This window comes from Hippopotamus amphibius, chromosome 2 (genome assembly GCF_030028045.1).
Source record: "Hippopotamus amphibius kiboko isolate mHipAmp2 chromosome 2, mHipAmp2.hap2, whole genome shotgun sequence".
Taxonomy (NCBI): Eukaryota; Metazoa; Chordata; class Mammalia; order Artiodactyla; family Hippopotamidae; genus Hippopotamus; species Hippopotamus amphibius.
Window position 1 is genome coordinate 54,920,748 of NC_080187.1, and position 14,191 is coordinate 54,934,938.

General features: G+C 45.4%; 1 protein-coding gene across 1 annotated transcript in view; it reads left to right on the plus strand.

The window, feature by feature from the left end:
* The window catches only part of FBXO16 (F-box protein 16), a 51,824-nt gene extending 39,205 nt beyond the window's left edge, over nucleotides 1–12,619 (plus strand). The window contains 2 exon segments of the mRNA XM_057723124.1: nucleotides 12,297–12,410; nucleotides 12,412–12,619. Of these exon segments, the coding sequence (XP_057579107.1) occupies nucleotides 12,297–12,410; nucleotides 12,412–12,471 (174 nt within the window). The 3' untranslated portion in view covers nucleotides 12,472–12,619.
* Nucleotides 12,620–14,191: the final 1,572 nt, after the last annotated feature.

Genomic DNA, 14,191 nt, shown 5'->3' on the forward strand with positions numbered 1-14,191 from the left:
AAAAAATATAAACACTACAGGACAGCCAGGTACCATCTTAAATTTCAGAGATTCCCCATCTGTAAAGATGTGTAAAGATGTAAAAAAAAAAGTTTTTTTAACTTTTAAAAAATATTTTGGTTGTGCCAGGTCTTAATTGTGGCACACAGTCTCCTTAGTTGTGGCATGTGAACTCTTAGTTGTAGCATGATGTGGGATCTAGTTCCCTGACCAGGGATTGAACCCACGACCCCTGCATTGGGAGTGTGGATTCTTAACCACTGTGCCACCAGGGAAGCCCCCTCCCCCCACCAATTTTTTTTTAATCTTAACAGCTAGCACCACAATTCCTCTTCAGGAACGGGAAGGAGGGAGCTGTCTCCTCAGGGGAAAGCCGCTGAGGAGCTTGTAGGGAGGACTTTGACACCTGGACTCCGGAGGAGGAAGACCTGCTGGGCTGGAGGTTAGAGGAAGAGTTTGTTGTTTCTGTTTCTGCAGGGGAGGGGAGGGGAGGGGGAGCAGAGCGAGGGGAGGAAAGAGATGAGACCAGGAAAGAGAAGCCAGCCTGATGGAGAGAAGGTGAGACAGGGCAGGGGAGAGGGGCCAGGTCAGTGTTACATTGTAACCCAGCCATTCCCATCAAATTTATTCCTTATTACTGGGATGTAAACCCTGCCTTTCATCTCTCTAGTAAATTCTACTCAATTTACACATGGAAACAAGATCTCAAAAGTCTAGAAACCAGAGACTTTCCTGGTGGTCCTGTGGTTAAGACTCTGTACTTCCACTGCAGGGGCCACAAGTTCGATCCCTGATCAAGGAACTAGGATTCTGCATGCCGTGTGACATGGCCATTAGAAAGAGAGAGAGAGAGAGAGGAAAGAAAGAAAGAAAGAAGAGAGAAAGAGAGAGAGAGAGAAAGAAAGAAAGAGAAAGAAAGAAAGAAGGAAAGAGAAAGAAAGAAAAAAGAAAGAGGAAGAAAGAAAGGAAAGAAAGAAAAGAAAGAAAGGAAAGAGGGGAAGAAGTTAGGAGACGTACTGGTGGCTCACATCACCATGTTAGCAGTGGTGTTGGTGAGGAGTGATCATACTCTGCATTGTGGTAGATTAGATGTGGAATGTGAAGAAAAGACAAGTAAAGGATCACTTTACTTTCTAATATTTCAAAAAAAAAAAAAAAAAGTCTAGAAACCAAGAAAGCGCTTCAGGACTATTCACAAAAACCAAGGGGGTGGGTTTTGGGCTGCCCAGGGCCTGGAATTGGGACTTCTAGGACCCCAGCTGCCATCTTGTTTCTTGTCTTTGTTTGTTTGTTTTTCTTTTTCCTACCAAGTTAAGTGTAAAAACAATTACTTTTTGTCTCACACTCAACCTTTTCTTGGAGGTTGGAAGTCCTCACTTTCTAGATTCTGATTTGGCTGAGGATTTCAAAAAGCTTGCTGTTCACAGCTTTCAGCTAAATAAAGTAACAAAAGCCTCTAATTGCCCGCTTACTCTAATTGCTTCAGATAAGACCTTATCTTTTCCTGCGCTCTGCTAACTCCAGCCTCTGCAGTTACCTTCTTGACCTCTTTCCAGGATAAGTTGATTCTTAGCGTCCTGATTGTTTTTTAATGCTTCTTTAAGCTTTCTCACTTTTTTTTTTTTTCCCTGTCTGGGTCAAAAGAGGAGGAAAAAGGAATATTCTCTAAAGTGATTCCTGGTTCATGTTATGGAAAGAATAATGATTTAAGAATTGGGATACCCAGGTTTCTAGCCTCAGCTCTACTGTTAACTAGCAGTCACTCAAGCTATTTGACTTTTCATTTCCCCGTTTATAAAGTAAGTTTGATTACATCTTTAAAGTTTCAGGCTAAAGTCTGCATCTGTGGACCCCCATAGTTTCCTACCACATTTACCCTCTGCTCTCTCCTAATACCAAAAAAGAATCCAATATATTCATGAATTCTGATTATAAGCCAATAAAAACTGGTTTCTGTCTCCCATATTTTTCTTTGAACTTTAGAAAACATTGTTAATTAAAACAGGAGAATTTACAAAACGTTTATGCAAGTGGCTTCCTTGCAGGCAATCTGTAATAGATTCCTTTCAAATTCTGATGAACCGCCCCCCTAGGTGTTGGTTTTATAATGTCTATTTGGTGTGGATGTGCAGAACTAAAAATATCTAGAGGAGAGATTTTTAATTACTTAGTTCAATCACTGAAATTTCCTGAGAATTCCATTTGGAAGGAAGAATAAGAAAGAATATGGGCTTTGCAGTCTGAGAGACCTGGGCTTTTTTACTAAACAGTACAGCATTGGATAAATTACTTAAGCTCTCTGAGCCTCAGTTTCTTCATCTATAAAATGGGACTGATGATACCTACCTTGCAGGACTGTTGTGAGGAGTAAATGCCAGGTGTATATTAAGTACTCAATACATGCTCGTGTTCTCCCACATTAAGTACCATTTTATTTTTCACTTTGCTGACCAAGAGCATAGGCTTGGGACTGAAACAGCCTAGGTTCAATGCCTGATCCCACAATTTTAGCAGCTCAGTGATTTAGGCCAAATTATTAACAGTGTCGGAGGCTCTGTTTCCTCGTCTGTAAAATGGAGTTAGTAACAGCAGTGCTCAGCTCAAAGTAAACGTATAGTAACTAGTAGTAGCCTTCAGAATCACACCAAGTCACCATGGAGACAGCAGGGAACGGTGAGAGAGCACTCATGGTGAGCAGCTGCTGAGATGCTGACTAAGGGTCAGCCGGGTGGCCCCAGGAGGCTGCAAGCTGTGGAATAAGCTTCTCTTTGTCGCTTTTACCTTTACTTTCCCCACTTTTCTTTGTCTTTCTCCTTTGTCTTCTTTCTCACAGTTTCCTCTGTGTAAAAAAATGGTTGCAGCCATAGGACTTCCGTGGTGGTGCAGTGGTTAAGAATCCACCTGCCAATGCACGGGACACGGGTTCAATCCTGGGTCCTGGAAGATCCCACATGCCATGAAGCTACTAAGCCCGGGAGCCACAACTACTGAGCCTGTGCTCTAGAACCCATGAGCCACAACTACTGAAGCCCACTTGCCTAGAGCTGTGCTCCACAAGAGAAGCCACCGCAATGAGAAGCCCACACACCGCAATGAAGAGTAGCCCCCAATCTCCGCAACTAGAGAAAGCCCGCATGCAGCAACAAAGACCCAACGTAGCCAATAAATAAATAAGCAAATAAATTTATAAATAAAATAAAATGAAATCCTTTCACTCCTACAAAAAAAAAAAAAAAAAAAGATTGCGGCCAGAGCTATATGAAATGTAAGCCATATATTTTCTTTTCACTCCTGGGCTCCATAACGTCTTCTGCCTCCTCATTACTCCTCATAGGTGTTGGGGTTTTGCTTTTGTTTTTTAATATTTATTTATTTATTTATTTTGGCTGTGTGGGGTCTTAGTTATGGCACGTGGGATCTTCCTTGCAGCGTGCAGGATCTTTAGTTGCTCGGCCTGTCGATTTCTTAGTTGGGGCATGCGGGACCTTAGTTCCCCAACCAGGGATTGAACCCAAGCCCCCTGCATTGGGAGCTCGGAGTCTTACTCCCTGGACCACCAGGGAAGTCCCAGTGTTGGGTTTTTGATTCCACGCTCGCAGATGGAATAGTGTGTTGAACTCAGTGCCATGAATTCTGTGCTGTGCGCCCTCCGCTGCCTACTAACTACAACATGGGCTTTTGTTAATTTCTGATACCTGCAAGATGGAAAGGCCTAATTGCTAAGAATTCTGGGGGGCAAAATTATCTCTCAGGAAGGACCTCTGCTTAGAGTCTTTGCGTTTCTCCTTTGCCTCTGAAAGAGCAGTTTACTTGTTCCGTCTTGTGACCTCTTGTTTGATCATGATATGCATAATAAATTACCCTGGCATTTCTACCAGGAGTGATTCTACCCGCTTCTCTTTTCCTGAATATTTAGACTGGGGCCGAATGGCTTCTTGTTTTTACTGAAGAGTTAAACACAAATTATTTGACACAAATGGGCGTCTCTTGAGGATCTACCAGAAAAGAAGAACCGTGTTTATGAATTATATGATATTATTAGTTATATACATATTAGTTTATGTATAACTTTATGTAAAAACAGGTATTTTAATCACTGTTACCACTGGGATTTAAAATACATATGTATATATGTAGTATATATGTATGTGTATACCTTTTTTTTTTGGCTGTGTTGGGTCTTCATTGCTGCGCGCGGGCTTTTCTCTAGTTGTGGAGAGCAGGGGCTATTCTTCATTGTGATGCACAGGCTTCTCACTGCAGTGGCTTTTCTTGTTGCGGAGCACGGGCTCCAGGCAAGTGGGCTTCAGTAGCTGCAACACTCAGTAGTTGTGGCCCATGGGCTTAGTTGCTCTGAGGCATGTGAGATCTTCCCAGACCAGGGATCGAACCCATGTCCCGTGCACTGGCAAGCGGATTCTTGACCACTGCACCACCAGGGAAGTCCCAACATTTTGTAATACAGTATTTTATTGCAAACTACACTAGAAGACAATTTTCTAAGACGTGGATTTTGAGATATGAATTCACAATCCCTACTAACAAACAACCATTGGAACTTTATGGCCTGTGCATGTTTTAGAACACATCCCTACTGTATGCCACCTGCTTGGCAGGCTGAATGGTGCCGTCACATAATCTTGGATTTATTTATTTTACTTATTTTTTTAGTTTTTGGCCATGCTGTGAGGCATATAGGATCTTAGTTCCCCGACCAGGGGTCAAACCGTCACCCCCTGCAGTGGAAGTGTGGAGTCTTAACCACTGGACCACCAGGGAAGTCCCACATAATCTTGGATTTAAATTTGAAAACCCTGGCTAGAATTTTCTGCTTAGCCTTCTTCCACAGCTGACAGTTTCATCCCAGAATTAAAGACAAACCAAGAACAAAGATAGGCCTGTGGCTTCTTTAAAACTGTGTTGATTATTTCTCCCTCACATCTGACCTCTATTTCTCCTCGAAGCAGAGTGAGCTAGGAGGAAAAGGGAGCACCCTTCTTATAGGTGTTACCAGACCGTCTGCACAGCCTCTGGGCTCCCAGGCAGACAGAGGACAGCAGGGGTCCTCCGCGCAGAATCCCCAGATGGAAAAGTCCAGGAAGCAGCTACATCCTGGGGGTGAAGCATCCACCCGGCTGAAGCCAGGATGAGTAGTCCCCCCGCTTAGACTCTCGTCCCGGAAGGAAACCCTTCTGGGGGCTCCTCCCCAGCCATCTTCTCTATACTCTGAGCCTTCATCCTGACCAGTCACCCTTAACTTGTTACTCAGCCCCCAGCCTACGCTTAGGCAATTTGCAGGGGTGAGCTGAGGCTGTGTTTATATGACTAAAAGGCAAAACTTCTGATTTTATGACTTTCAAACACAATACTCCAAATTTACATATAGTATGACTGCATCACCCCTGAACTGGGAGTCATCGTGACATGTTGAGGGTAGATTTCTTAAAAAGCAGAAGGTAGGTGGGGTCACCCACAGAGTGAAGATTGTCACATTCTTTACTTTTTTTGGGGGGGTGGGGTGGGGAGGGCCCTGCTGCGCAGCATGTGGGATCTTAGCTCTCTGACCAGGGACGAACCTACGCCCCCTGCAGTGGAAGCGCGGAGCCCTAACCACTGGGCAACCAGGGGAGTCCCTCTTTACCTTTCTTTGCTATGTCACAGGCTTGGGAAGATTTAAATGAAGTGATAAATCTATGACCCTTAGCATAATGCCCGGCAGTCAGATATTTACAATTATTATTGGTGGTGGTGGTGGTGTTTCTAGAAGAGTGATTGGTACACTGCAGGGCTATCATTGTTGTGTTTCATTTATCTGTTTTCCATATCCTTTACCTGATCTTTTCTCTTTAGTGATCCGTGGGTGTATCCAATGGTGTTGTTTGTATCAGTGATCATTTGCAGATGTCTGCAAATAACATAAATGGAGAACAAAAAGAATTCAATTGGGGAGCGACAGACACAGGTGTATAGTGTACGGGCTGGTATGCAAATTGTTCCCTGTAACAGCCCTTCTTGGGCCTTAGCCTCCCAAGGGGCCACCCTCTTTCTGGGGTCACTCAGCCTCCGTAGCCTGTCACCTGTCTCACTCCCTTCTCTGTGCCCAAAAAGATGACATCCAGCTGGAAGATAGGAATTTTCTTTTTCTGCTTCAAAGTTCCCCTGCAAGGTGCTTTCAGCCATTGCCCTGAAATGAAAGAGAAGGAGGAATCATTTGCGTGTGTATTCGTTTATCCAATAAGTATCTTACACGTACTGGAGCAAGCTCAAGGGATGTACGACCCTAAGAAGACCCAGTCATGCCCTCAAGGTGCTTATAGCTGCACAGGGATGAGTTCTGGGTATCTGAGTTGGGTGACTGTGTGAATCCTCATGCCACCTGCTACTGAGGCTGTGTGAGGTACCTGTGGGACAACGAGTAGGCCCATTCAGAAGGGAGCTAAATGTATGAGCAAAGTGCTCAGGAGGGAGAGCCGGGCAAGAGATATAAATCCAGCAGTTGAAGATTTAGGTACCGATTGCCCAGGAAGTGGGCTAAGAACAGAACCCCGGAGAAGTCTGAGATGTAAAGCATGGCCTTCCGTTTATCTTCTCCCATGTCCTTCCATTTAAAGACATGACAGTAACATGGAGAGAAACTATTGGATAAATATCTCTAGAAAAAGAATAGTAAGTTCGACTAATGAAAAAAATACATTTAAATTACCCAATTCTGGGGAGATATGTGTAGATGCAGATGATTCACTTTGTTATACAGCAAAAACTGGCACAACAGTGTAAAGCAATTATATTCCAATAAAGGGCTTAAAAAAATTAAAAAAAAAAATTACCTGACTCTATCTTCATAAGAGCAGGTTGAGGAAAGGAATACTCTTTGTGATGATGCTGTGATACTGGGATTATTGGTAGGTTGCATGGCTGTTGGCACACTTAGCCTATCAGAAAACAGGCGACAGCAGACAAACCTGCCCATATGTAAAGATAATTTATATCAGGGACTTTCCTGGTGGTTCAGTGGTTAAGACTCCGAGATTCTACTGCAGGTGGTATGGGTTCAATCCCTAGGGAAATGTCTGCAAAATCTCCCTCCAAGGAGAGGGGGAGAATATATTTGCATTTTATGTGTATATTTGCTTGCAATGTATAAAATACCTCTGGAAGGATACACACAAAAAAGGATCATCTTGGTTGCCCTTGAGGAAGGGAACTGAAAGGCTGGGAAGTGAGATGGGGAGAGATTTTTTAACTGTCCCTTTTTGTATCTTTCTAATACTGAACTATGTAGAAAAATAACCTGTTCAAAAATAAACAATCATTTTTAAAAAGAGAGAAGAGAGCAAAAAGTCAGTGGAGCTGCAGGCAGAAACTCTTAAGAGAAGAATCCCATGTAGGGTAGAAGTGTAGTAAAGTATGTCTTGCCTGGTCTCCAAGTGCTCAGAATTGAAAATGTACCACTTGAAATAGGGGTTCAACCACCCTGCTAAGATAGTCCTTGTTGTTAAGTTTCTGTGCTGGCAAGATGGGTTTTTCTGGGGGAAGGACCGAGGGGGTTTCACAGCAAGGCAGCAGCCAAAGATGAGTAGGAAGTAGGTTTGATGAACCCCAACGTGAAGGAAAATCTCAGTCCTTCCCTCCTGTTGTAGGGAAAACCTCAGTCCTATCTGTCTCCTGTGTGCTTCTTTTACTTCTCACACAAAACATACACTTCTGGTACTTCTGGTCAGCAAGTGTGTGGGAGTTTTCCCCACACCAAGCAGTTCTCTGCAAAACCATCTGGGTGTCCTACAATTTAACTCAATTCTGGCACCATCTACCTGGAGACGGCATCAGGGCCCACAAGTTAAGGGCTCATTCCTGAAACGGTGCACCTCAGATTGGGACTTGAACCCATGTGCTGGGACTCGAACCTGGCCAAAACCCAAGATCTTCCAACTGAGATCACACACCTGGTTTTCAGGACTTAATGAAGCTCAGGTTCTTGATGTCTCATCACAGAAAGAATTCAGTGAGAGACAAAGCGGTAGGTAAGAAGTGGATTTATTTAGAGAGAAACACACTCCACAGACAGAGTGTGGGCCCTCTCAGGTGAGAAAGGCACCAGGGTATGGAGTTGTCAGTTTTTATAGGGGTGGATAATTTCATAGGCTAATGAGTGGGAGGAGTATTCCAGTTATTTTGGGAAGGGGCAGGGATTCCCAGGAATTGGACCACCACCCACTTTTTGATCCTTATGATTGGCCTTGGAACTGTCATGGCATCTGTGGGCGTGTCATTTAGCGTGACGATGTGTTACAGGGAGGGTATACTGAGGCTCAAGGTCTAGTGGAAGTCAGCTAGTCCGCCATCTTGGACCCATTTGGTTGTCATCAGTTTATGTCGTGCCCTCGGCCTATGTCATTCTTTCAAAGGTTGTGCCTGCCCCCTTCCCTCCAGTTTCAGTCCCACGAGACTGCGCCCTCCCTCACACTTCAGTCACCAGTATCACCTGTGCTTCTGACCAAGTGGCTATAGATCAGAGGTTCCAACAACCACCTCCTTGGGTTCAATTCGTCTGCTAGAGCAGCTCACAGAACTCAGAGAAACACGTTTACTAGTTTCTTAAATGATATGATGAAGGACACAGATAAACAGCCAGATGAAGAGACACATAGGGCAAGGTCTGGGAGGGTCCCAAGCATAGAAGCTTCTGTCCCCGTGGAGTTGGGTTGTGTCATCCTCCCGGTGTGGATGTGTTACCCGAAAAACTTGGTTCGCCTCTGGGTGGGTGTCGAGCCAAGAAACACAGCCAAGCCAAAGAGCGGGAGAAGGAAGGAGAGGGACTTCCCTGGTGATCCAGTGGTTAGGACTCCACGCTTTCACTGCTGAGGGCCTGGGTTCCATCCCTGGTGGAGGAACTAAGATCTCACAGTGTGGCCCAAAAAAAAAAAAAAAGAAGAAGGAGAACACCAGAGATGTTTCCCAAGCATTGTCTCCCTGGATGGCAAAATTGGGGACGTTCAAAGCTAAGGATGCATACATATTCACGATGGGGCTCGAGCAGTGGAGAATTCAGCGTAGAATTGGGGCAAAGGCTGACAGGGTGCAAGCTTTCATTGATTGAAGTCGTGAGGGTCAGAAAAGGTCAGCATCATCACTCCATCTTCCACCTGGGGGGGGGCCTTACTTTCTGCCCCCAAAGACACGTATGTACTCAGAGGTACGTATCAGATTCTTACGTGTATCTCTTGAGGAGAATTGAGGACTCTGTTTTATCACAGAATCATCGTCTCTTGATGGCTTTTCGTTCGTTTCTGCGTTCTTTTCTTCCCTTAAGATCTTTAATTACTGAGACCTGGTCAAGGGCAGGCATCGTGGCCAGGCTTAGATCACAAAATGGCTTAGGCCAAAATGGGTTCTCATGTCAAGAAAGCCATGCCTGGTTCTCTTTTCTCCGAGGAACCCCCTACCCTATCTGCTTACAATACCCAATGCTGGTGTAAAAGAAATTTCCAGTTATTTCAACCAGATCGTCAGATGCTCTGAACCAAGACCGAAGACTGTCAGATTTGTACCCTTTTATATCACTTCCCCATATTTTGCTCTTAGATCTTATCTTTTCTCTTGTAATGATGGACATTAAAATCTTAAAATGAAGAGGGTCTGCAAGCTTGTGTTCAGGGCCAGCAAGGAAGCCTGTACGGTCAGTCCACTCAAGACGGCTGTTCTCTTGCTCTCTGTACATCCCCTTTCCGCCCAGGGCCCGCGTCACCTGTATCTTACACACGTGACTGACCTTCCTGGGTACTTGCCTCAGGCCCCAGCTAGTGATTGTTCTTATCAAAGGGGTGGTGAGGGGCGTGCCCCACTGCTGGTTTCCCTAGCAACCGATGAGCCCATCTGACATCAATTCCCCGTATAACTGGCAATCTCTCCTCCCAGCCCCCTGGGCGGGGGGGTGGCAAAGACCGCCACCATATCCTGCCCGCCATCTGCTGCACACAGTGGGGTGTCGCTCCAGGACCTTCCTTCAGACATGTAAGCTCCTCATCCACTCAACCACTGATGTCTCTCTTGCTGACTCCCGGCTCTGTCTTCAGTCTTGAAGCTGGGCAAGCGCAGGACTCATAGGCCTGCAGGTGCAGCCCAACAGGTGGACATAAAGAGACCATCTTCCAGAGCCCATCTAGGAGGGATGAGAAACCCACAGCCTGGGTAGGTGGTGACAATTACCAGGAAGAGAGGAGGGGGGCGGGGGTGTCCCTGGGACCTGCGACGGCAGAAAAGGAGAGCTTGAGAGGAGCCTGCCTGGGCCTGTGAAACTCCCTGGGGGACTTAGGAGAAAGGGTTCCTCAAATACAGTGATAAATATGCTTTGCACTGTAATAGGATTAAATTTGAAACTGTTACAGATGAGGTGTTACTAGCCCAATCCTGTATCACAGAAAGCTAGGCTTTTTCTCCATTCAATAGGTATTATTTTATTTTCATTTTTCCTAAAATAGCACAAAGGAAGGCTTCTGTTTTCTCTCTTACCTTATGCTAATCTTAAAACAACACAAAAATGCTGACTGTATGCTGATCTTGAAGCAACACTGAAAACTTCAAACATGGGAAGATGATTTATTCCTATTCCTTCCCCCTTTCCTCTTGGATTTGAGCAACTGGCTATGTTTTGCCTACTCTTTCCCAGAAAAGTCACCAGCAAACATAGATGGATCTACTGAAGGCATGACCAGAGATTCAATGAGGGATGGGATTCCAGCTTGGTTCTCAGGGAGCTGACAGTCTCATTAGGAGACAAATAATTATTTGTCCATAGGATATTATGGAAAGGGGGCTACCTTGGCGGTCCAGGGATTAAGAATCTGCCTTCCAATGCAGGGGACATGGGTTCAATCCCTGGTCGGGGAACTAAGAGTCCCACATACTGGGGGGCAACTAAGCCCATGAATCACAACTACAGAGCCCGCAGCCACAACTACAGAGCCCACTCCTTCTGGAGCCCTTGTGCCACAACTATAGGAAAGCCCCCCAACCCAAAAGAAGGAGCTTACACGCTGCAACTAAAAAGATCCTGCATGCCCCAATGAAGATCCTGTGTGCCACAACTAAGACCCAATGCAGCCAAAAATTAAATACATAAATAAATAAAATAATGGGAAAACCCAAACAAACTTTTTGGCCAAGCCAGTACATTCCGAAACAAGTACCGATGCCCAAGAGCATCTCTTCAGTGCTAAGTTAGGGGTCTGGATAATAGTGACTTCAGGAATGCAGCTGAGGCAGAAATCCCTGAGGGTCAAGACCCTCAAGCTTCTTGGAGAAGGTGGGCCTCCAGACATTTCGATTTAGAGAAGGAGTAAAGAGAGCACATGAGGCAGGTGGAGGGTATGGGCGAGACCAGCCCAGGTGGTGCAACTCTGTGGAGGAAGAGGGACCCGGTTCACTGGAGACAGCGCTCATGCCTGCAGCAATTTCTGACTCAGTGAAAGCCGAAAGTAGGATTTTCCCCGGATTAATAGAAACCTTGTGTGTTGTAAACATATCCGTCAGAGCATGAGGAGGATGTAATGGATGATCTGACTGCTGGGACTTGCCAGCTGAATATGGAGTCAGGGGAGGAGGTCAGTATTCGGGGAGGGGGGGCGCTTAGCATCTGTACATCTGCCAGCTCTCCTGTGTCTCTCTGCATAGAGTCGGGGCCACGAGAAGGGTGAATGTACATCCCTCCTGCTCCCTGCAAGCTCAGCTCGTATTATGTCTTTCTCTTGCTCTCTCCATGCTTTCCTCTTTCTGCTCACGGCCAGGTGTCGAGGAGAAATCCTTTCTCGCTGTGAGTTTTGGATGGAATGTCAACCTGTGACATTTACCTTTTGTGTGCATGCCCAGATTAGTAGGGAGGAGAAACGGTGGGAATGCTACCGATAGCCACCTGGTCTAAGCATCACAGGTCTCCAGACCCAGCTCTAAGGCCTTTTAGCTCCGTGAACTTGAGCTGGCACTTAAACTAAACTGTTCTTTGGTTTTATTTACTTGTAAAACGGAGATGTTAATACCTCCCTACCTACCTCGCAGAATTTTCTTGAGGTTCAAATGAAATATAGTTGTAAGAGCACTTTGGAGACTAAGGAACTTATTATTAGTAACCCAAGGTGAAGATTGCATGGGGGGGAGGGTGGTAACATTGGGAAGTCTCAATAAATCCCATCTAGCCCTGTGATTTTATACAGTTGTTTTGTATCATTTAAATACGTTTAACAGTATAGCTTCCTCTGACATTTTAACAACTCTCACTCTAATGATATCTTTTTCCTCCCTAGATATCCCTAAGCGCAGAGCCCAGCTCCCCCGTACACGTTCCAGCTCATCTTGCTTGGCTTCCTCATCGGCCATTTGGGCTCCCACCCACCGAAGCAGCAACGAAAACTCTCATGCAGCATCTCCAGAGACACTCTGGGCTTCAATCGTTACCCCAGGCCTTCCAGCCAAAGCTGATTTAAAAAATGAGAGAGGATTTTTCTAGAAATGACAAGATGCTCTACAAGGAGAGTTGGATGTTACTTGGCTCCTCTATTAGAAACAGTTTGGGCACCTTATAGTGAATGTGAGTCCTACAGTATTTCAGTAAAAGGTATTCATGGCACAGATGTTGATGTATTTACAAGCTTAGATAGAAATGTGATGATAGATACCATGGGGTTGATAAAGGGACATGTGATAGCACCGTTGGTGAGGTTGGGTGTGTGAGGTTGGGTGTGTGAGGCAGGGTCCTAGAAGGATACAGCCGGCACACTCCCAGGGCTACCTGAGCAGTTTAACGACCGGGTGTTTACTGTGGTGTCTTAGTTTGCTAGGGCTGCCGTAACAAAGTACCACTGTCTTAGTCCCTTCAGGCTGCTATGACAAAAATACCATTGATGAGGGTATTTATAAACAACAGATATTTATTTTCTTACAATTCTGGAGGTTGGGAAGTCCATGATCAAGATGTTGGTTTCTTCTGAGGCCTCTCTCCTTGGCTTGCAGACGGCACCCTCTCCCTGTGTCTTCACGTGGTCTTCCTTCTGTGCATGTCTGTGTCCTAATCTCTCTTTTTTTTTTCTCCTCTTAAGGACACAAGTGAGACTGGATTAGGGCCCACACATATGACTTCATTTAACCTTAATTACCTCTTTGAAGACACTATCTCCAAAGACAGTCACAGTCTGAGGTCGTGGTGGTAGGGATGTCAGCAGCAGAAAGCCTTTATCATCCTTTGGCCTGAAGAAGCAAAAGAGAAAGGGCATGCTATTCCTAGGACCCAGTGAGAGCTGTAGCCACAGGAGAGGGACTGCCCAGCCTATGCTATATTGTGGAGACCAGTGCCTGGCAAGGAAGGAGGGAGAAGACCCACCCCCCCTCTCTCCTCACTCTCCACACTCCGACAGGACTTCCCTTTGGTCAAATCCACCCGGAAGTCAGAGAACAGAGAAGCCTAGGGGATGCAGCTCGTAGGTCAGCCTTTGACGCAGGAAATGGGCTAAGAGATGTGGCCAGGAGTGGGCAGGGAGGGGTAGGATTTGAGTGAGACGATGAAGAATGACCAGCACAGTGGAGGAAACATAGACATTTTCAAAGGAGGAATTAGGATGCATATTTAGGCAATGTAAATGGGCTTTAAAGAGTTACTGGAAAACTGAAAATGCTACTTAGCTGCAAAAAATGTTAGTCATACATTCTAAATTAAACCACCTACTCATGTAACCATTTCCAGGTCCCCAAAATCACTATTCTAGGATACTTATTTGCCTAAGTAAAGCAGAATGATAGAAAAACAAATATGTTTGTCAATCTTGTCATGTTGAACACTTCTGTTCTTACTTTATATGCTGTAATATATGTATTTTGAATGGTTTAAAATGGTGGCCTGGCAGGATGGCCCAGGATACAGTGGTTTGGATGCCCAAATGATTGGTAGAGGACAAAACATGACCAACTTAAAATTGATTGGTTTGCATCACCCATGGGGAAGCTAATATGTGGCTCTGAGGCAGAGAAAAAAGGAAACACACCCAGAATGAGATCTTGTGTTCTTCCCATGGGCAAAGCATATGGCTGTCAGTTAGGGTTTCCTCTTCCTGGGTCCCAGGCCCTCATGGTCAGCCCCTAGGAACCAGGAGCAGCTGTGTAAGGTCGGGGAGGAGGGGATGTTAGGGCCGCAGCTCCAGGATTCTGA